General features: G+C 40.1%; 1 protein-coding gene across 5 annotated transcripts in view; it reads left to right on the top strand.

Annotated features, from left to right (window-relative positions):
* Window positions 1-22,357, top strand: part of ATRX (ATRX chromatin remodeler) — a 222,154-nt gene that overhangs the window by 148,181 nt on the left and 51,616 nt on the right. For all 5 annotated transcript variants that reach the window (XM_063083057.1, XM_063083056.1, XM_063083059.1 and 2 more), the window contains 3 exons: window positions 15,980-16,110; window positions 16,735-16,823; window positions 16,944-17,116. In XM_063083057.1, coding sequence (XP_062939127.1) covers window positions 15,980-16,110; window positions 16,735-16,823; window positions 16,944-17,116 — 393 coding nt within the window. The remainder of the gene's footprint in view (window positions 1-15,979; window positions 16,111-16,734; window positions 16,824-16,943; window positions 17,117-22,357) is intronic.

The following is a 22,357-nucleotide window of genomic DNA, read 5'->3' as shown; positions in this document are numbered from 1 at the left end:
GACCTTGTTGTTATAACACCACGTTCTAACCAACTGAGCTAGCTAAACAGCCAGCCCACCACATGATGTTTTGATATACATCTACGTAGTGAAATGGTTACTGTAGTTAAGCACATTTACCTGTGCATTGTTTCGCATTTGCCTTTGTGTGTCTGTGTTGTAAAATTACCTAGAATCTGCTCTCTAAGCCAATTTCCAGTATACAAATACAATATTATTGATTGTAGTCCTCATGCTATACATTAGATCTCTAGACTTGTCCATCTTACATAACTGAAATTTTGTACCCTTTGACCCTCATCTTCTCATTTCCCCCACCCCTTGCACCTGATAACATTCTACTCTGTTTCTTTGTATTCAAGCTTTTTTTTTTTTTTTTTAAGATTCCACATATTAGTGAGATCATGCAGTATTTTTCTTTCTTTGTCTGGCTTACTTCACCACAGTGTCCTCTAGATTCACCCAAGTTTTCACAAATGGCAGGATCTCCTTCTCTTTTAAGTCTAAATAATATCCCATGTAAATAATATTTCACAATTTCTTTATCCATTTATCTGTTGACACACAGGTTGTTTTCATATCCTGGCTATTGTAAATAATGCTTCAGTGAACATGGTGATGCAGATATCTTTACAGTGTGGTGATTTCACTTCCTTTGGGTATATACTCTGAAAGAGGGATTGCTGGGTTGTGTGGTATGGTCATATGCCACATAATGATGTTTCAGTCAACAACGGACCTCTTATACAGTGGTGGTCCCATAAGTTTATAATGGAGCTGAAAAATTCCTGTCTCTCAGTGACTTTGTAGCCAGCATTATGTCTTAGTGCAATGCAGTACTCAGGTGTTTGTGGTGATGCTGATATAAACACACCTACTTCAAAATACGTTGAGGAGTAGTACCTAGATTCCCTACAAGGTGACCCTCCCAAAGGTAGCTCAGACCTCTAAAATAGAAAGCCAAGCATTTGACATATTAGTTCTGACCCCAAGTGAAAGGACTGTTGTCTACTTTAGAATTCTTACATTTTTAAAAGATTCCCATCCATCCCCATAGTAAAATAGTAGTGAACAACAGTAAACACTCACTGAATGCTTCCTGAGTGCCAGGCACAACCCCCTACCTATAATTTAATTTTCATAACTTTCTGGGGTTGGTATTCTAATTCCCATTTAACAGATGAGGAAAGTGAGAAACAGAAAGACTTAGTAACATAATTATAGGGTCCACTCTCATGCAATTAAGTGGCCAGTGTATATATAGAAAAATTCATTGCTGTTCCCTTTCATAATACACTTTCACACAGTGGCAAAATCGGCTTATGATGCCTTTCTCAGAATGTATCCTTGTCGTTAAGCAGTGCGTGACTATAATTATATTTTTTATTTCTTTAAGAACTTCCATATTGTTTTCTGCTGTGGCTGCACCAGTCTACATTCCCACCAACAGTGTACAAGGGTTCACTTTTTTCACAACCCTCGCCAGTACTTATCTATCATCTTTTTGATACCAGCCATTCTAACAGGTGTGAGGTGATATCTCATTGTGATTTTGGTTTGTATTTCTCTGATGATTAGCGATGTTGAGCACCTTTTCATATACCCACTGGCCATTTTTATATCTTTTTTGGAGAAATGTTTATTCAGGTTCTTTGCTCATTTTCTAATCAGGTTATTTGGCTTTTTGCTATTGAGTTGTGTGAGTTCCTGATATATTTTGGATATTAAACCCCTATCTGATATATGGTTTGCAAATATTTTCTCCCCTATTGTAGGCTACCTTTTCATTTTGTTGATTGTTTCCTTTACAGAAATTTTTTGGTTTGATGAAATTGCACTTGCATATTTTTACTTTTGTTGTTTGTGCTTTTGGTGAGATATCCATAAAATCCTCATTAAGTCCAATATCAAGGAGCTTTTCCCCTATGTTTTCTTTGAGGAGTGTTCTGGTTTCAGGTTTTAAGTTTAGGTCTTTAATCCATTTTGAGTTGATTTTTGTGTATGGTGTAAGATAAGTTTCCAGTTTCATTCTTTTTTTTTTTTTTTTTTTTTTTTTTTGTCGTTTTTTCGTGACCGGCACTCAGCCAGTGAGTGCACCGGTCAGTCCTATATAGGATCCGAACCCGCGGCGGGAGGATCGCCGCGCTCCCAGCGCAGCACCCTACCAAGTGCGCCACGGGCTCGGCCCTCCAGTTTCATTCTTAAGCATGTGGATATCCAGTTTTCTTGTTACTATTTATTGAGGAGACTATCCTTTCCCCATTGTTTCTTCTTGGTGGACTTGTCAAAAATTAGTTGACCATATATGTTTGGGTTTGTTTCTGGGTTCTCTATTCTGTTCCATTGGTCTATGAGTCTTTTTTATGCTAGTACCATACTGTTTTGATTACTATTGCTTTGTAATATGATTTGAAACCAGGAAATGTGATGCCTCTAACTTAATTTTTTTACCCTCAAGATTGTATTGGCTGAGTATGGTCTTTTCTGGTTACCAACAAATTTTAGAACTTTTTCTGTTTTCGAGAAGAATGCCATTGGAGTTTCAGCAGGGATTGTGTCTAATCTGTATATTGCTTTGGGTAGTATGAACATTTTAACAAGATTGATTTTGCTAATCTACAACTGTAGGATATCTTTCCATTTATTTGTGTTTTCAATTTCTTTCATCAGTGTATTTTTAGTTTTCAGTGTACAGATCTTTGACTTCATTGATCAAACTTTATTCCTAAGTATTTCTTCTTTTGATGTTATTGTAAATGAGATTGTTTTCTTTATTTCTTTTTTGGATAGATTGTTATTGGTTTAAAGAAATGGAACTGATTTTTTATGTTGGTGGTATCCTGCAACTTTACTGAATTCATTTATTAGTTTCAACACTTTTTTAGTGGAGTCTTTAGGGATTTTTAAATATAGGATCATGTCCTCTTTTTCTTTCTGATTTGGATGCCTTTTATTTCTTTTTCTTGTCTCATTGCTCTTGGTTGTACTTCCAGTACTGTGTTAAATAGAAAAGGTGAGAGTAGGCATCCTTGCCTTGTTCTAGGTCTTAGAGGAAAAGTTTTCAGTTTTTCTTCATTGATTATTATATTAGCTGTGGGTTTTTTATAAATGGCCCTTATCATGTTGAAAAAATTTTCTTCTCTATTTTGTTGAAACTTTTTGTTGTGAAATGTTAAACTTTGTCTAATGGTTTTTCTCCATCTGTTGAGATGATTATATAGTTTTTATCTTTCATTTTGTTAATATGATGTATTGCATTGGCTTAACATTTTGCATATGTTAAACCTGGCATCCCAGGTATAAATCCCACTTGGTCATGGCATGTGTTAGTCCATTTATGTTGCTTATAACAAAATACCTGCAACTGGGTGATTCATAAAGAAAAACAAAATTTATTGCTTATAGTTTTTGAGGCTGGGAAGTCCAAAGTCCATCTGGTGGTGGTGACAGTGACCCGGGGGTGTCACACTGCAAGATGGTAGAAGCAGAGAGAGCCAGACTTTCCTCTTCTTTTACAGCCCTCAGAAACACGCCCCTGACCACTATTTTTAATCCATTTACTACTGCTCAGTCCTACAATCCAATGACCTCTTAAAGGCTCCACCTTTCAATTACCATAACAGGATTTCCCACCCTCTTAACAGTCACATTGGGGGCTAAGTTTCTAATACATAAAACTTGGGGGATGGAGTTCAAGTTTCAGTGAGTTTTGGGGGGATGTAATTTAATCCACTACAGCATATAATGTCTTTGATGTGTTCTTGAATTAGGTTTGCTAGTACTTTGAGGATTTTGACATCTTTGTTCATCAGTGATAGTAGCTTGTAGTTTTTTTTTTTGGTGTATTTGTCTGGCTTTGGTATCAGTGTGGAGCTGGCTTTATAAAATGAGTTTGGAAGTATTTCCTCTAATTCTAGTTTTTGGAAAAGTTAAAGAAGGTTTTTGTTTGTTTATTTGTTTAGTTTTTATAGAATCATAATTTATTATACATATTTTTGGGGTTCAACATTGACATATGTTGGTCAAATCAATATTACTAACATATATATTGTTACAAATTGTACTTATTCTTTATGCCCCCTGTCCAATCTGTCCCCATCCCACCTCCCTCCCCCATCCCATTACTGTAGATTTCTTCTCTCCTTCTGAAAGAATAATGGTTACTCTGTTGATTTGTTGCCTAGATCTGTCCAATGCTGAGGGGTTTGTTCAAGTCCCCCAATATTATCATAGAGCAGATGCTTCTCTGTCACTTTGGAATGAGCTTTGTGGAGAGAGACATCCTCTTCTTTTCTTTGATCTCTCCTGGTGACTCTCCTTGTGTCAGTGCACTCCAGTGGCTGTTGGACCATCTGCACGGTGGTTGTGGTGTCTAGCCACTTTTGTGGCCGCCATGGTTATTGTGGTGGGCCAACCACATGGAGGTGATGTTTGGTGGTGGCAATGGTGGTGTGACTGGTTGTGGGAGGGGATTCTGGTCCTCAGATCCATGCCTCAGGACCCCAGGTGGGCCCCATGGCGCTGGCAGTGTGCCTGTTTGTGGGCGGGGGTTTCGGTTCTTGGATCCATGCCTCTGGACCCCAGGCAAGCCCCATGGTGCTGGCGGTGTGCCTGGTTGTGTGTGGAGGGTTCAGTCCCTGACTCCATGCCTCTGGATCCTGGGCAGGCCTGTGGCACAGGCAGTGTGCCTTGTTGTCCCCCCTTTCTGGCTTGGTAGCCCAGGGGATTTCTGGTCCCTCTAGGTGTTACAGGTGTTCTTTGGTGAAATGAGACCTATACTAGTTAATATCAAACTTTGTCTCTGGCTGTGAGTACTCTGTTTTTTCTTTCAGTTCTGTGTTGGATTATTTGCTGTTCCCACCACTTAACTCTGCACTGGAACTAATTTGTTGTCATTTGTTTACTTCTAAAGTGGGGGAACTTCCTGTGGGGACCCGTACCTGAGCTCTGCTGTGGTTGAGCTAAATTGCTGCTTTGGTGTTGATTCCTTGGGGAAGGCTTTTTGTGCAACTAGGTTTTAATGGTTGACTTTATAGGATTTCTGAGTTTAGTGAAATCCAGTGCACCTAGGTTGTGTAGAAACGCTGGTCTGGTCATGAGTCTTTTCATCAAACTGCACCCCATGCAATTCTATATTCCTGACCAGTCTCCTCTGAGTGGTCCTTCGCTGATTGGGGGACAGATCTGCTGTCCTTGTTGCATCCCCATTGTTCTCCCAGTGGGCCCGTCTCCCCACCGCCTGTGCTGCAAACACTTCCCAAGGGATGGACTGTACACTGGTCCCTTGCAATGACTCACTGGCCTCTTAGTGGCTCCTTTTTTTCAGTTGTTGTGGCTCCTTGCTCCTGTGTGGGTTCACTAGAACCCTATTAGTGGTCTTGCTGGCCTGGGGGCCACCAAGGCCCTCTTCTCCCCTGCCACCTCCATGCAACTTCATCTGGAGGGCACAGCTGTGGCTTTTGCTGGCTCCTGCTTGGTGCGCCCAGCAGCTCCAGGCCTAGAAGTGGCTGGGGCTTGAAAAGGTTGGAGAGGTTTTTTCTTTCTCTCATCGTGGCTTCTCCAGCCTTCATGCAATCTGTAGATCTCTCCTCTTCTTCCCCTGAGCTCTAGCAGCCCCTGCTTGGCTGTTGTTGCTTTTTAATAGTTGTAAATTGGTTGATTTGTAGGAGAGAGTGACACTGCAGACCATCTCTTCCACCGTCTTGCCTGGAAATCTGGTATTAATTCTTTGAATGCTTGGTAGAATTCAGCTGTGAAGCCATCTGGTTCTGAGCTCTTCTTGGGAGGTTTTTGATTACTACTTCAAACTCTTTATTTGTATTTGGTCTGTTCAGGCTTCCTGTTTCTTTTGATTCAGTGTTGATAGGTTGTATATTTGTAGGAATTTATCCATTTTCTGTAATTATCCAGTTTGTTGATATGTAATTGTTTATAGTAATCTCTTACGACTCCTTGTATTTCTGTTGTATCAATTGTAATGTTTCCTTCTTCGTTTCTGATTTTATATGTTTGAATCCTCTCTCTCTTTTATTCTAGCTAAGGGTTTGTCAATTTTCTTTGTCTTTTAAAAAAACCAACTCTTAGTTTCATTGGTTTTTTCATTTCTTTTTAGTCTCTATTTATTTATGATTCTTTTTATTTCTTGTCTTCATTTCTGATTTTATTAATTTGAGTCTTCTGGCTGAGTGTTGTCAATTCTGTGTGGTTTTTTCCTCCTATAGTTTATCTATTCTCTGATTTATTTTTGCTCTGATCCTTATTATTTCCTTTCTTCTGGTAGCTTTTGGTTTAGCTTTTTCTTTTTCTAGTTCCTTGACATGTAAAGTTAGGTATTTTATTTGAGGTCTTTCTTCCTTTTTAATATAAGTGTTTATCATTATAAACTTCTCTCTCATTACCAAAGTAGTTTTTTAACCACATTGGAATAAAATTAGAATTAGAAACCAATACCAAAGGAAAGATAGAAAATTTACAAATACATGTAAGTTAAACAACACACTCCAAAGTAACCAATGGATCAAAGAAAAAATCAAAAGGGAAATTAAAAAGATAGAGTTGGGGCTGAGCCCGTGGCGCACTCGGTAGCGTGCTGCGCTAGCAGCGCGGAGACGCTCCCGCCGCCGCGGGTTCAGATCCTATATAAGGATGAGCGGTGCACTCCCTGGCTGAGCGCCGGTCACGGAAAAAAAAAAAAAAAAAAAAAAAGATAGAGTTGAATGAAAACAAAAGCACAGGGTATCCAATTATGAGATACAGCTTAAGCCATTCTTTGAAGGAAATGTATAGTTGTAAATGCCTATATTAGAAAAGAAGAAAGATCTCAAGTTTATAATCTAATTGTCTACTTTAAGAAAGTAAAATAAGAGTGAATTAAACCCAAAACAAGAAAAGGAAGGAAATAATAAAGAAGGAAATATAAAGAATACAGAAACAATAGAAAAAAATCATTGAAACTAAAAGTAGGTCCTTTGAAAACATTAACATAATTGATACATCTTTACAAGGTAATAAAGAGAGAAAGTACAAATAACTAAAATAAGGAATGAAAGAATATCACTACTGGCCTTACAGAAATAAAAATAATTATAAGGGAATGCTAGGAACAGTTGTATGCCAAGAAATTAGATATGTCATTTTTATAGCAGTGATTTCTGTTATACACAATGGAAATACCTCTATCACGCAAAATAATAAGCACCAGATTTTTATGCGTTTTTATTAGTGTTTTGTATCATTACCAAATTTTCTTTTGTCACTCATGGAAACAAGGCTTGCTAATTATTGGTGAGCTTACATTGTTTAAAACTGTGGAAAGGAAAATACGTTACTGCTTAAATGCTTTTTTTCTTTTAATCAGCTTTTTCTTTAGCATTTTACTTCCTTGATAATTTTATCATTAATAAAATGCTCATTCATTTAATTTTCATTTCAGTTTCATAGGAAAAGTATAATTCTGTTGAAATTATTCTGTATGGAACAAAGCTAATATTTACATTTCTGCATCAGAAATGTTATTTAGAAGTATATTTTTTTTGAGTAAATTTAGGTGGAGGGAGTTGCTAAAGGACTACTCATAGGGAGTGAGGCTTTATCTAAAATAGGAGCTTGTAATCTAGAGTCCATGGATAAAATTTCAGAGGGTATATGAGCCTAAATAAGAAAACAATTTCATATTAATATTCACTAACTTCTAACTAAAATAGCAGCATTTTTCCAATTATGAGTATAAACAACAACTGTAATAATATCAGTGATAACTGACTTTGTTTTCAGTAGAAATCAGAAATATTTTTACATATTGTTGTTACTGATATTTCAAAATCACGTTCATTAATACTTTTTTTCTTATGGATTTAGGAGTGATTTTATTTTCTTCTCTGTACTTTCCTGATTTCTCTTTTCTTTTTTTTAAAATTTATTTTATCTATTGAATCATTTTTTAAAAAATGTATTTTATCTACTGAATCAAAATTGATTATACATATTTTTGAGGCTGAACATTGAGCTATATTGATGAAATCAATATTACTAGCATATATATTGTTACAAATCATAATTATTCCTTATGCCCCTTGTCCAATCTCTCCACTTTCCCCATTCCCTCCCCCTCCCACCTCTAATTACCCTAGATTTCTTCTCTCCTTCTGAAAGAGTCATGGTTACTCTCTTAATTTGTTGCCTTGATGATCTGCCCAATGCTGAGAGATTTGATCAGGTCCCCCAATATTATCATAGAGCAGATGCTTTTTCTGTCACTCTGAAATGGGCTTTGTGGAAAGAAACATCCTCTTCTTTTCTTTGTCTCTGCTGGTGACTCTCCTTGTGTGAATCCACTCCAGTGGTTGGCAGACCATCTGTGTGGTGGCTGTGGTGTCTAGCTGCTTTCGTGGCAGCCATGGTTATTGTGGTGGCTGTGGTGGGCCACCCATGTGGAGGTGCTGTTTTTGGCATTCTCCTTGGCACTGGCAGTATGCCTGGTTGTGGGGTGTGTTTGGTCCCCTTCTCCATGCCTCTGGTTCCTGGGCAGTGTCCCTGGTTGTGGGAGAGAGGTCCAGTCCCCTTTTCCTTGCCTCAGGTCCCTGGGTGGGCCCTGAGGTACTGGTGTGGTGTGTCTTGTTGTGGGAGGAGGGTCTGGTTCCTGGCTCCATGCCTCGGGTCATTAGGTGGGACCCAAGGTGCTGGCTTGGTGTGCCTGGTTGTGGGAGGGGGTTCTGGTCCCCTTCTCCATGCCTCGGGTCACTGGGCAGGACCCAAGGAGCTGGCTCAGTGTGCCTAGTTGTGGGAGGGGGGGTCCGGTCCCCTTCTTCATGCCCCAGGTCCCTGGGCGGGCCCTGAGGTGCTAGTGTGGTGTGCCTGGTTGATGGAGGGCGGTCTGGTCTCCTTCTCCATGCCCTGGGTCTCTGGGCAGGCCCCAAGGTGTTGGCACCATGTGCCTGGTTGTGAGAAGGCAGTCTGGTCACTTTCTCCATGCCCTGGGTCCCTAGGCGGGCCCCGAGGTGCTGGCGTGGTGTGACTGGTTGTGGGAGGGGGGTCCAGTCCCCTTCTCCATGCTTCAGGTCCCCAGGCTGGCCCCAAGGCACTTGGTGCAGTTTGCCTGGAAGTGGGAGTGGGGTCCGGTCCCCAGATCCAAGCCTCCCGTTCCCAGGCAGGCCCCAAGGTGCTGGTGGTGTGCCTGGGCCAGAACTAATTTTTTGTCCTTTGCTTCTAACACGGGGGAACTTCCTGTTGTGGGAACCAGTACTTGAGCTGTGTGGTTGTTTAAATTGCTGCTTTGCTGCTGTTTCCCTAGGGAAGGCTTTTTGTGCAGTTCAGGGTTTAATGGTTGATCTTATAGGTACTTCCTGCTCTCCAGAGACCCGGTGGATCTGTGTTCTGTAGAATCTCTGATCTGGGCCTGAGTTTTTTCATCAAACTGCACCCCATGCAGTTCTGCATTCCTGACCAGTCTCCTTTGAGTGGTCCTGTGCTGATTTGGGGGCAGGTCGTCTGTCCTTGCTATGTCCCAGTGTTCCCATCTCGCCCACCGCCCGTGCTCCAATCACTTCCCATGGGACGGGCCCTGCGCTGGTCCCTTGCAATGACTCACCAGCTTCTGAATGGCTCCCTTTTTTCAGTTCTTCTGGCTCCTCATTCCTGCATGGGTCAATGGGAACCCTATTAGTGGTCTTGCTGTCCTGGGGGTCACCAAGGCCCCCTTCTCTCCTGCTGCCTCCATGTAACTCTATCTGAAGGGCACAGCTACGTCTTCTGCCGGCTCCTGCTCCATGTGCTCATCAGCTCAAGCCTTAAAGCAGCTGTGGCCTGAAACGCTCAGAGTAGCTTTTTCTTTCTCTCATCGTAGTTTCTCCCACCTCCATGAACTCCGTAGGTCTCTCCTCCTCTTCCCCTGAGCTCCAGCGGTCCCAGCTTGGCTGATGTTACATTTTCATAGTAGTAAATTGGTTGATTTCTGGGTGAGAGTGACTCTGGGAACCGTCTATTCTGCCATCTTGACTGGAACTCCAGGACTTGCTGTTATATTTTGTTATTTAATACATTATTTCCTTTGTTTTTAATTTTTAAAAATTTTTAATTTTTAATTTTTTTTCTTATTTTAACGTCTCAATATACATTGTAGTTGATTTTTGTGTCCCTTTACCCATTCCTCTTTTCCCCCTTCCTCTCTCCCCTCCCCCCCACTACATCATATCTGTTCACTTGTCTTAACAAGTTCAAGGAATTGTGATTGTTGTGTCTTTCTCCCCCCCCCATTTGTTTGTATATTATGTATTTATTTATTTAGAGCTCCCACAGATAAGTGAGAACATGTGGTATTTCTCTTTTTGCGCCTGACTTGTTTCATTTAATATAATTTTTTCTAAGTCCATCCATATTCTTGCAAATGGTAGTATTTCATTCTTATTTATAGTATAGTAGTATTCCATTGTGCAGATATACCACAGTTTCCTTATCCACATACCTGATGATGGATATTTGGGCTGGTTCCAACTCTTGGCTATTGTAAATAGTGCTGCAGTAAACATGGGAGTACAGGTATTCCTTTGACATGATGATTTCCATTCCTCTGGGTATATTCCCTGCCATGGAATAGCTGGGTCATATGGTAGGTCTATCTGTAATTGTTTGAGTAACCTCCATACCACTTTCCATAAAGGCTGCACCATTTTGCAGTCTCACCAACAGTGTAGGAAAGTTCCTTTTTCTCTGTAACCTTGTCATCATTTATCATTCTCAGCCTTTTGGATATTAGCCATCCTAACGAGTGAGATGGTATCTCACAGTGGTTTTGATTTGCATTTCCCAAATGCTGAGTAATGTTGAGCATTTTTTCATGTATCTGTTGTCCATTTGTATTTCTTCCTTTGAGAAATGCCTATTCAGCTCCTGTTCCCATTTTTTTAATTGGGTTGTTTGTTTTTCACTGTAAAGTTGTTTGAGTTCCTTTTATCTGGATATTAATCCTTTGTCAGATGTATACTTTGCATATATTTTCTCCCCCTCTGTTGGTTGTCTTTTCACTCTGTTGATTGTTTCTTTTGCTGTGCAGAAGCTTTTTAGTTTGATATAATCCCATTTGTTTATTTTTCCTTTGGTTGCCTGTGTTTTTGGGGTCGTATTCGTAAAGTCTTTACTGAATCCTACTTCCTTGAGTGTTTTCCCTGTTTTCTTTCAGCCGTTTTATTGTTTCAGGATGTATATTTAATTCTTTAATCCATTTTGAGTTGATTTTGGTATATGGTGAGAGGTACGGATCTAGTTACATTCTCCTGCATGTGGATATCCAGTTATCCCAGCACCGTTTGCTGAAGAGGCAGTCTCTTCCCCAGTGTACAGGCTTGGTGCCTTGCCAAAGATCAGATGGTTGTAGGTGTATGGGCTGATTTCTGGGTTCTCTATTCCATTGATCCATGTGTCTGTTTTTATGCCAGTATCATGCTGTTTTGGTTATTATAGCTTTGTAGTATAAAGTCAGGTAGTGTTATGCCTCCAGCTTTTTTTGTGTGTGTGTGCTCAGGATTGCTTTGGCTATGGGTGGTCTTTTGTTATTCCATCTGGATAGTTTTTTCCATTTCTGAGAAAAATGTCATTGGAATTTTGATGGGGATTGCATTGAATCTGTAGATGACTTTGGGTAGTATGGACATTTTCACAATGTTAATTCTTCTGATCCAAGAGCATGGGATATCTTTCCATCTTCTTGTGTCGTCTTTATTTTCTCTCAAAGTGATTTGTAGTTCTCTTCGCAGAGATTTTTTATGTCCTTGGTTAAGTTTATTCCTAAGTATTTTAGTTTTTTGGTGGCTATTGTAAATGAGCTAGCTTTCCAGATTTCTTTTTCTGCATGTTCACTGTTGGAATATAGAAATGCTACTGATTTTTTGTGTGTTGATTTTGTATCCTGCAACTTTGCTGAAATCATGGCTGTTCAGTGTATAGTATCACATCATCCACAGACAGGGACAATTTGACTTCATCTTTTCCAATCTGGTTGCCCTTTACTTCCTTCTCTTCTCTGATTGTTCTGGCTAACACTTCCAACATGATGTTGAATAGGAGTGGTGAGAGTGGGCATCCTTGTCTAGTTCCTGTTCTTAAGGGAAAAGCTTTTAGCTTTTCCCCGTTCAGGATGGTATTGGCAGTGGGCTTATCATATATGGCTTTAATTATGTTGATATTTTCTGTCTATACCTAACTTGTAGAGTCTTTATCATGAACGAATGTTGGATTTTGTCCAGTGCTTTTTTAACATCTATACAGATGGTCATGTGGTTTTTGTTCTTGCTTTTATTGACGTGGTGTATCACATTTATTGATTTGCATATGTTGAACCAAGCTTGCATCTCTGGTATGAATCCCACTTGATCATGGTGTATAATTTTGTGTATCTGTTGCTGTTTTCTGTTAGCTACTATTGAGAGTTTTTGCATCTCTATTCATCAAAGATATTGGCTTGTAGTTTTCTATTTTTGATGTATCTTTGTCTGGTTTGGTATCAGGGTGTTTGCCTTATAGAATGAGTTTGCGAGAATGGCCTCGGTTTCAATTTTTTGGAAGAGTTTGTAGAGAATTGGTATCAATTCCTCTCTGAAGATTTGGTAGAACTCTGCAGTGAACCCATCCGGTCCTGGGCTTTTCTTTGTTGGAAGCCTTCTAATAACAGCTTCAATCTCTTTTATTGTTATTGGTCTGTTCAGATTTTCTGTATCGTCTTGGCTCAGTTTTGGTGGTTTGTACGTATCCGGAAATTTATCCATTTCCTCCAGATTTTCAAATTTGTTGGCATATATTTGTTCATAGTAGTCTCTAATGATTCCTTGTTTTTCTGAGGTATCAGTTGTAATATCGCCTTTTTCATTTCTAATTTTTGTTATTTGGGTCTTCTTTCTTTTTTTCTTAGTTAGCCTTGCTAAAGGTTTGTCAATTTTATTTATCTTTTCAAAAAACCAACTTTTTGTTTCATTGATGTTTTGTGTTGTTTTTCAGGTTTCTATTTCATTTAGTTCTGGTCTGATCTTAATTATTTCTTTCCATCTACCAGCGCTGGGTTTGGATTGTTCTTGTTTTACTTGTTCTTCAAGGTCAAGTGTTAGGTTGTATATCTGCCATCTTTCCCTTCTTCTGAAGTAAGCATTTAGTGTGATAAATTTCCCCATTAGTACTGCTTTTGCTGTATCCCACGGGTTTTGGTGTGATATGTCATTATTTTCATTAGTTTCAAGAAATTTTTTGATTTCCTGTTTCTTCTTGGATCCATATGTCATTAAGTAGAATGGTGTTTAATTTCTATATGTTTGTACAGTTTTGAGAGTTTCATTTGTTATTGATTTCTAATTTTAATCCATTGTGATCTGAAAAAGTACATGGAATAATTCCAATTTTTTGAATTTGTTGAGACTTGCTTTTTGACCTAACATGTGGTCTATCCTGCGGAATGTTCCTTGTGCTGATGAGAAGAATGAATATTCTGAGGTTGTTGGATGGAATGTTCTGTAGATATCTGCCAATTCCAATTGGTCTAAAGTGTTTAGATCTTGTGTTTCTCTATTGATTTTTTGCCTAGATGATCTGACCAATGTTGAGATTGTGGTATTCAGGTCCCCTGCTGCTATTATGATGTTAGTGTCTATCTCATTCTTTAGATCTAATAGTGTTTGCTTTATAAATCTGGCTGCTCTGACGTTGGGTGCATATATATTTATGATTGTTATGTGTTCTTTATGGATAGATCCTTTTATCATTCTATAGTGGCCTTTTATCTTTTTATGGTTTTTTATTTATAGTCCTTTTCATCTGATATAAGAATAGCTACTCTAGCTCGTTTTTCATTTCTATTTGCATGGTATATCTTTTTCCATCCTTTCACTCTTAGTCTATGTGTGTCTTTACAGGTGAGGTGGGTCTCTTGAAGGCAGCATATTGTTTGGTCCATATTTTTAATTCAGTCAGTCAGTTTGTGTCTTTTGAGTGGGGAATTTAATCCTTTTACATTAAGAGTTGTTATTGAAAGGTGTTAATTTACACCTAGCATTTTATTGATTTTTGTTTAGATTTCTTTTACATATCTTTAGTTCCTTTCTTTCTGATTTTCTGTTTGTCTTCTGTGTTTGTTGGTTTCTTGGGTTGGTAGATAAGCTATATTTTCTCTTTATTGTTAGCATTTTTGTTTACTGGTAGCTTTTGTTCTTTCTTGGGTATCCATGGCAGTGATGGTTGTTTTTCAGGTATCAAACCCAGTACTTCCTTGAGAATTTCTTGTAAGGCTGGTCGTGTGGTAGTGAACTCCCACAGTTTTTGTTTATCTGAGAAATATACTATATTTGCCCTTCATTTCGGAAGGATAGCCTTGCTGGATAAATTATTCTTGGCTGGCTGTTTTTGTCCTTTCTTATTTTAGATATATCATACCATTCTTTTCTGGCTTTTAGGGTTTCTGATGAAAAGTCTGATGTTAGTCTGATTGGGGCTCCCTTATAGGTGAATTGCTGCTTCTCTGTTGCAGCTTTTAAGATTCTCTCTTTGTCTTTGAGTTTTGCCAGTTTCAGTATGACATGTCTTAGAGAGGACTTTTTGGGTTGAATATGTTTGGGGATCTTTGGGCCTCCTGAATCTGAAGATCTGTGACTTTCTCTATACCTGGGAAGTTTTCTGCTATTATCTCATTGAATACATTTTCAGTGCCATTTCCTTTTTCTTCCCCTTCTGGAATACCCATGATTCAGATATTTGAGCGTTTAAGGTTGTCTGTTATCTCTCTTAGATTTTCTTCAGTATTTTAAATTCTTTTTTCTTTTTTTCTGGTCCACCTGTGTTAATTCAAACAGCCTGCCTTCAAGGTCAGAAATTCTCTCTTCTGTTTGTTCTAGCCTGCTGGTTAGAGTCTGTTGTGTTTTTCATTTCATTGAGTGAATCCTTCAACTCTATAAGGTCTGCTACATTCTTTTTCTCGGTATTGATTTCTTTGTACATTTCTTCTTTCAGGTTCTGTATACTTTGTCTCATTTCATTGTGTTGCCTGAGTTTTCTTGTATCTCATTTAGTTTCCTTCCTCAGAATTGTTGCTCAAAATTCATTGTCAGTCATTTCAAGGACTTCCTGTTCTATAGCATCTAGAGCTTGAGAGTTATTATTTTCCTTTGGTGGTGATGTACTTTCTTGATTTTTCATATTTCTGGTATCTTTCCTTTGGTGTTTAGTCATTGTGGCAGGGGGTATCACGGTCCACTCATTCCACTCTGATTTATGGGCAGTGGGGACTAGCCTGGGATGGGGGTCCCATGGTGCGTGCCTGTTCTGGCACAGTTGGCTTAGGACATGTGGGCCCAGCAGCTCCCAGGCCTCCCTGGGTGGTAGGAACTGGCCTGGACTGGGGGTCCTGTGTTACCTGCCTCCTCTGGCATTGCTGACTCAGGGAGTGTAGGCCTGGTGGCTCTCAGGCCTCTCTGGTCAGTGGCAACTGGCCTGGGCTGGGCATCCCATGGTGCCTGCTTGTTCTGGCATGGCTGACTTGGGGCATGTGGGTCCAGCAGCCCTCACAGGCTTCTCTGGGCGGTGGGCAGTGGCCTGGGCTGGCGGTCCCATGGCACATGGCTCCTGCCTGTTTTGCAACGGCTCTTGGGCCTCCTGTTGTTTCTTTTTAATAGTAGCAAATAGGTTGATTTGTGGGAGAGAGTGATGCTAGGAACCGTCTACTTCACCATCTTGACCGGAACCATAATATGTTATTTTCAAAAAGCACATATATTTCTGTACCACACATTTGTTCTTTAATACTTTGATAATTTCTCTATGATGAGTTTCTTTTGTAATCCTATTTGTTTCATGTGTTTCAAAACATTATTCTTAGAAAGAAAATGTTTTTCTACAACTGCTAGAGAAGTCCTTGTCACAGATAAGGTTAAGACCCCTATTCTAGAAACACTGTAGTTGAAATAGATAATTCTTGTGTTTTAACCTGAATTGTTTTTTATCTTTTGATCAGGCGTAGGTAATAGCAGTGAGGGGGGAAGAGGAAAGGCAGGTGCCAAACTTTTCCAAGATTTTCAGATGTTAAGTAGAATCTGGACGCATCCTTGGTGTTTGCAGCTGGACTACATTAGCAAAGAAAATAAGGTAAATCAGGTAACCTAATATTGTTTAAAAGGTACCTGTTGGAAGTAGAATAACTTCAGGAAAAACGTTGATGTATAGACTTACTGTATATTCAGATTTTCTGTTGCTTTGTCATACATTAATTCAACCTCTATTATTTCTATATACCTTGAATGCATTATGATTATGTAAAGAGTGTTAAATATTAATCTTCTATTAAATCCATTTTTTAAAACTTTATTTTGAAATAATTTTATACCTATAGAAAAGTTGAAAAATAGTTCAGAGTTCCCCTGTACCTTTGACCCAGTTTCCCCTAATGTTAACATCTTACATAACCATAATAAAATTATCAAAACTAAGAAATTAATTTTAGTTCAATACTATTAACAAAACAGTAAACTTTATTTAGATTTCCTCGTGTTTGTACTTATGTCTTTTTTCTTTTCCATGATCCAGTCCAGGACCTCCCATTGCATTTAGTAGTCATATCTGTCATGTTTCCTTTGTCTCCTCTATGATAGTTTCTCAGTCTTTCCTTATCTCATGTCAATTAACTTATCCTTAAAGGAAATAAACATCATTATAATTTCCAATGTAAGCTGAAATAAACTATTAAGTCATTTGTCCTTTTTTTTTCTCTAGGGATATTTTGATGAAGACAGTATGGATGAATTTATAGCTTCAGATTCAGATGAAACTTCCATGAGTTTAAGCTCTGATGATTATGCAAAGTAAATTGAGTAATATTTGTGCCATCACTTAAAACCCCTCCTTACTGATTGTCCTCTGATAATTGGCATTTGTATCTTTACTGTGCTTTCCTAACAATCTAAATTTGTTCTTTTTTTTAGAAAGAAGAAAACAAAGGGGAAAAAGGGGAAAAAACATAGTAGCTCAAGTGGAAGTGGTAGTGACAATGATGTTGAAGTGATTAAAGTCTGGAATTCAAGATCTCGAGGAGGTGGTGAAGGAAATGTGGATGAAACAGGAAACAACCCTTCAGTTTCTTTAAAACTAGAAGAGAGTGAGTCTAATGAATGTTGCCTTTATCTTGGAACATTGATTTAGAAAATGCCATGTCATTAATGCTTTTTTCAGTCATTTATTATTCTCGCTAGATGATTCAAAGTAATTTCTTTCCTCAATTGGTAAGAGGCTAGGATAAATCAGATACACATAATTACAACAAATATCTGATGAATAATTATAGGCAAGCCACTATGCACTCTCTGGTATTTCAGAGGAAAGGAAAAAAGAAAAACTAACATTTATTTACACGTATTTACCTAAACTCTATTATTAGGTGTCTCCATGTGTTAGCTAACTGAATTCTTGAGTAGCTTTGCAATGTAGTTGATACTTTAGTTTTATAAAATAGTGGTAGAACTGGACTTTAGACCTAGATATATCTAATCTCAGAGTAACCGTGGTATTTTCACTTAACTATATAGGAATAACTAGAAGCATTTCAGGTAATCAAGTATGATTGTAGTTAAATTAGTCTTTTTTCTTTGTAGTTCATCATAATCTGTAACTGTCCACTTTAGGTTTCTGCTGTACCATGTACAGTTGGCATCACTTGTTTTGCTTTCTTGCTCTTGTGCATGAAAGTGAGTTTTAGATTGAACTTTCCAGTGGCTTATGTGGTCTTTACCTATATAGAGATTGAGGGCTTTTTTTTTTTTTTTTTTTTTTTTTTTTTTTTTTTTTTGTAGTTTCGAGGCTCTATATCCTTGTAATGCAGACTGACTGTGTGTCTCGGAACTTAAAAGGTGTGATCAAATATCTGAATATTTGAAATATTAACAAGCTGAAGAGGGAATAATGCTCTAAATATCTTGTATTTGGGAGTTTTGGAGCAAAGCAGTTAACTGTCTGTGGGGAGAAGAGAGATATGGGGACCAGAGGTGAAAAATCCTGTGATTAAACATGTTTGGCTGGTCTCAGGACTGCAACTGAACCAGCTGGGTGATTCCTTGATAAACATTTCTTTCTTCAGTATCTCCGTGGAATAGACAGAAAAGCAGCCTAACCATAGACCCTGGCTTCTCTAAGAAATAAGGGAATAGTAAAAATTAAACTATAAAATTTTCCTACTCATTCTTTTTTCCTGCTACCTCATAGACAATTTACTATCAGTGTTCATCTTCCAACTAGATAAAAAGAATATTTTTATTAGAATAGCAAAGAAATGGTTATAATTTAATTTAAGGTAATGGGAAGTTTCTGTTGTCTCTTCCCCTGTTCCCCCAATCTGCCTTTTCCACTTAAAATTCCTCAGTCTCTCATCTCCTAGTTCAAAGTAAATAAAGTTTACGTATTCCTGGGAATGATTTTCTTAAAATATTCCTGTTGAAATTTTTTTTCTCATAACTTACAGTTAAGAGGAGAGAAAGAGTAGACCAACTATTGGGCATCATTCTTTGCTGTACACGGGTTACATAAAAGTGTGCTGAGGTATTGATTCCCCTTCATCACTTGGAGGTATAGGTGGGGTCTGAGGCAGCTGGGCCACCTCCAGAAATAAGTAGCCTCCTGCATTTTTCCTGGTGTGCTACCTATGTATTATCACTTTCCATGTATGCCGTAATATGAAAGGGTTGGAAAGGACCAGGGCAGACTGTAGGACACTATGAGTTGTGTACATGTTGTTAGCCTGAAAGCAGACAGGGAAAGCCATGGGTTCCAAAAGACAAACTTTGATCACTTGTCTTGGGTTTTTGTTTCATTTTAACCCTGTGCAGTCAAATAGAAGTCATTAGTATATGGAAGTATTTTATATTTTTTGCAGTTTATATACATGTATACTTTATCAGAAACATTGTCTAGAACTAATAGAGGATAAAAATCTGTTTTTATTCTTAAGATCTAAATGAACTCTGTAAGACTGAGTATATCATAGTATATGAACATATGTAGCTGGTACTGTATAACTAAAAAAAAATTCACTTTCTCATAATAAGTGTAAGAAAACCTGAATGGGAAGTATTAAATATTAAAACAGCCAAAATATTGGACCTGGAATTTGAAATGGATATTAAATAAGTAGATGGACCCCGTCTCCTTGGCCAGCCCCAGGAGAAGAGGAGCCAGTGTGGTCTTGCTCCAGTCTCTGTCCCCTGCCCGCTCACCACACAGAAGGGAGCTGGCTGACAACACTTGGGTGTCCTCTGCCTGCCTCCCGCGTCAGTCGGTGGATTTATGGAACACTCAATCTGCCCAGGGCCCCGGCTGCTCTCACCTTTGGCTGGTCGCGTTCCTTCCCTGTGTCTGTTTTCTCTGTCTACAAAATGAGACCGACGGCGGTTTCAAGATGGCGGTGGCTGCGGCGGTTGGCGAAGAGTAGCTGAGGTGGAAAGGGCGGCCACTGGGCCTCAGGCAGCCGGGAAACTTGTGGACCTTCCTCTCACCATCTCTTAAGGGAGTACCGCTGCTGGTGGCCGGTCGTGGGGGCTGACTTTGCCCTCGGCAGGAGAGGCTGCCTCATTTACAGGCAACAGCTTTGAAGTATGGAGCAGGAAAAGAACTGTTTCATAGCTGCAAAAGCGAGTCTCGAAACAGGGAACACGGCGCCAGGGCTGCTGTGGATGCAGACAGGATCCCGGAGGCCGGGGCCATGCTGAAGGCGGCCAGCTGCCCTATTCATGATTCGAGGTTTCAGGCTGGCACAAAAGAAGATTCCTGGGAACGCCCGAGCTGCACCGCGGGACCGAGCAAGCAGCCCAAGGCGGCGGGAACCGAGAACGGGGAAGGCGACAAACCAGAGGCAGAGAGTGAGCGCCCAACCTGGCAAAGCCCTGTGAGTGACCCCTGGTCCGGCCCTGCTCGGGGGGCTGACGCCCACCCGGCTTCCGCCTGCATCACCGGGCCACTCACCGCCCCGGGGCTGCCTCCATTTTCTCAGGTGTGGCAGCTCCGGCCTGGCTCGGCTCCTCACTGAGCCTTCCCACTAGCTTGCCCCGGCGCGGGGCTTCCCGGGGCCTGCGGGCTGGCTTCCCCTCCCACTCCCTCCGCGGTTCTCTGGCGAGGCTGGTGGCGTGGGGCGTCCCCGGCCAGTGACGGGAGGGCAAGGAAGTATGGGCGGGACCAACTGTCACTCCACCACCCCCTGGACTCCAGCCCCCGGTAAACTTCCTATTCCTGGGAGGCAGATACCATCTCTGTGGCCACCAGTTCAGAAAAATGCCTAACCAATTTCTGGTTAGGAATAGTGTGGTAGGAGAGTTGCCAAGTCCGCTTGAACCTACCGGAGAGCTGTCTGCAGGTGGGCACTGGACTCGTCCAGGCCGGGGAGATACAAAGGTGAACAGTGTGGTGCGGGCTCCTCCCCTGAGGAGCTCACTCTCTGGTGTGGGAGATAAGACAAGTACACAAATAACCGCGATACCAGGAGGAAGGTGATAAGTCCCGAGAAAGATCTACACAGTGCTACAAAGGCACCCAGAGCGACCGGTCGTCTGTGCCTAGCAGAAACCTGGTAGACTTCCTGGGCGAGGTGGGGCCGAGTAGGGTCTTGAAGGCCCAGCTGATAGACGAGGATTGCAGAAGACCCGTCCCAGCCCAGCCCAGTGCACACAGAGTGGGGAGATGTGCAGCCAGGGAGGCGGAGACTCGACAGAAACCACACACCCTATGGGGTCGCCACTGCACGATCCAACAGCCTGGGCCAGAGCACATGGAACAGGGAGAAGTCCTGCACGGGAGGTGAAAGCTCAGCAGAGATCACACACCCTGTGGTACGTGATCCAGCAGCCCAGCAGAGTCCAAGCTGACCAGAAAGGTGGCTCCCCGGAGAGGCCCAAGACCCGAGGCAACCATACACACAAGGCACTAGAGGCCAACTGAGCAGTCACGGAGGTAGCCATACGAAATTGGCAACCACAGCAACATCTTAGTTAGGCAATAGTCTCAAACCGGTGGACTGTGAAACCCCCGGCCACAATGAATAAACATAAAAAAAAAAGATACCAGAAATACAAAAAATCAAGAAAGTACACCACCAAAAGTTAATAAATCTCAAACTCTAGATCCTATAGCAGAACTTGCCAAACTGAAGAAGTTATTCAGCAAAATAAAAAACACAATGGAGAGTTTAACCAGCAGGATTGTCGAAGTTGAAGAGAGAACCTCTGAACTTGAAGATGGGCTGTTTGAAATAACACAAGCAGACAAAAAGAAAGAAAAAAGAATCAAAGACATTGAAGAAAATCTGAGAGAGATATCAGACAACCTTAAGCGCTCAAATATCCGAGTCATGGGTATTCCAGAAGGGGAGGAAAATGGAGATTCCATTGAAAACATATTCAACAAAATAGTTGCAGAAAGCTTCTCAGGTGTAGGAAAAATCACAGATCTTCAGATCCAGGAAGCTCAACGATCTCCAAACTTATTCAACCCACAAAGGCCTTCTCCAAGACATGTTATAGTCAAATTGGCAAAACTCAGAGACAAAGTGAGAATCTAAAAAGCTGCAAGAGAGAAGCGTCAAATCACCTATAAGGGAGCCCCAATCAGGCTAACATCAGACTTTTCATCACATACCCTAAAAGCTAGAAAGGAATGGGATGATATATTCAAAATACTAAAAGACAAAGATTGCCAGCCAAGAATACTTTACCCTGCAAGGCTATCCTTCCGAAATGAGGGGAAATTGTATATTTCTCAGACAAACAAAAACTGTGGGAGTTCACTACCACACGACCACCCTTACAAGAAATCCTCAAGGGAGTACTGGGTTTGGTTCCTGAAAAATAACTACCATTGCCATAAAAACCCAAGAAAAATCAAAACCCACTAGTATAATAAAAATGGCATTCATGAAGAGAAAACAAGCAAACAAAAACACTATCTACAACCTAAGGAACCAACAAACACAGAAACCAAACAGTAAATCAGAAAGCAAGGAAGAAAAGACACCTAAGACAACCAAACAACCAATAAAATGCTAGGAATAAATCAACACCTTTCAATATCAACTCTTAATGTAAAAGGATTAAATTCCCAAATCAAAAGTCACAGACTGGCTGACTGGATCAAAAAGGAGGACCCAACTATATGCTGCCTTCAAGAGACCCACCTCACCCATAAAGATTCACATAGACTAAGAGTCAAAGGATGGAAAAAGATTTACCATGCAAACAGAAAAGAAAAACGAGCTGGAGTAGCTATTCTTATATCTGACAAAATAGACTTTAAACTAAAAAGCATAAAAAGAGACAATGAGGGACACTACTTAATGATAAAAGGACTGATGCATCAAGAAGAC

Source organism: Cynocephalus volans, chromosome X, assembly GCF_027409185.1.
Source record: "Cynocephalus volans isolate mCynVol1 chromosome X, mCynVol1.pri, whole genome shotgun sequence".
Taxonomy (NCBI): Eukaryota; Metazoa; Chordata; class Mammalia; order Dermoptera; family Cynocephalidae; genus Cynocephalus; species Cynocephalus volans.
Note: the sequence above shows the minus strand (reverse complement) of the source record. Positions and strands in the feature narration are given on the sequence as shown.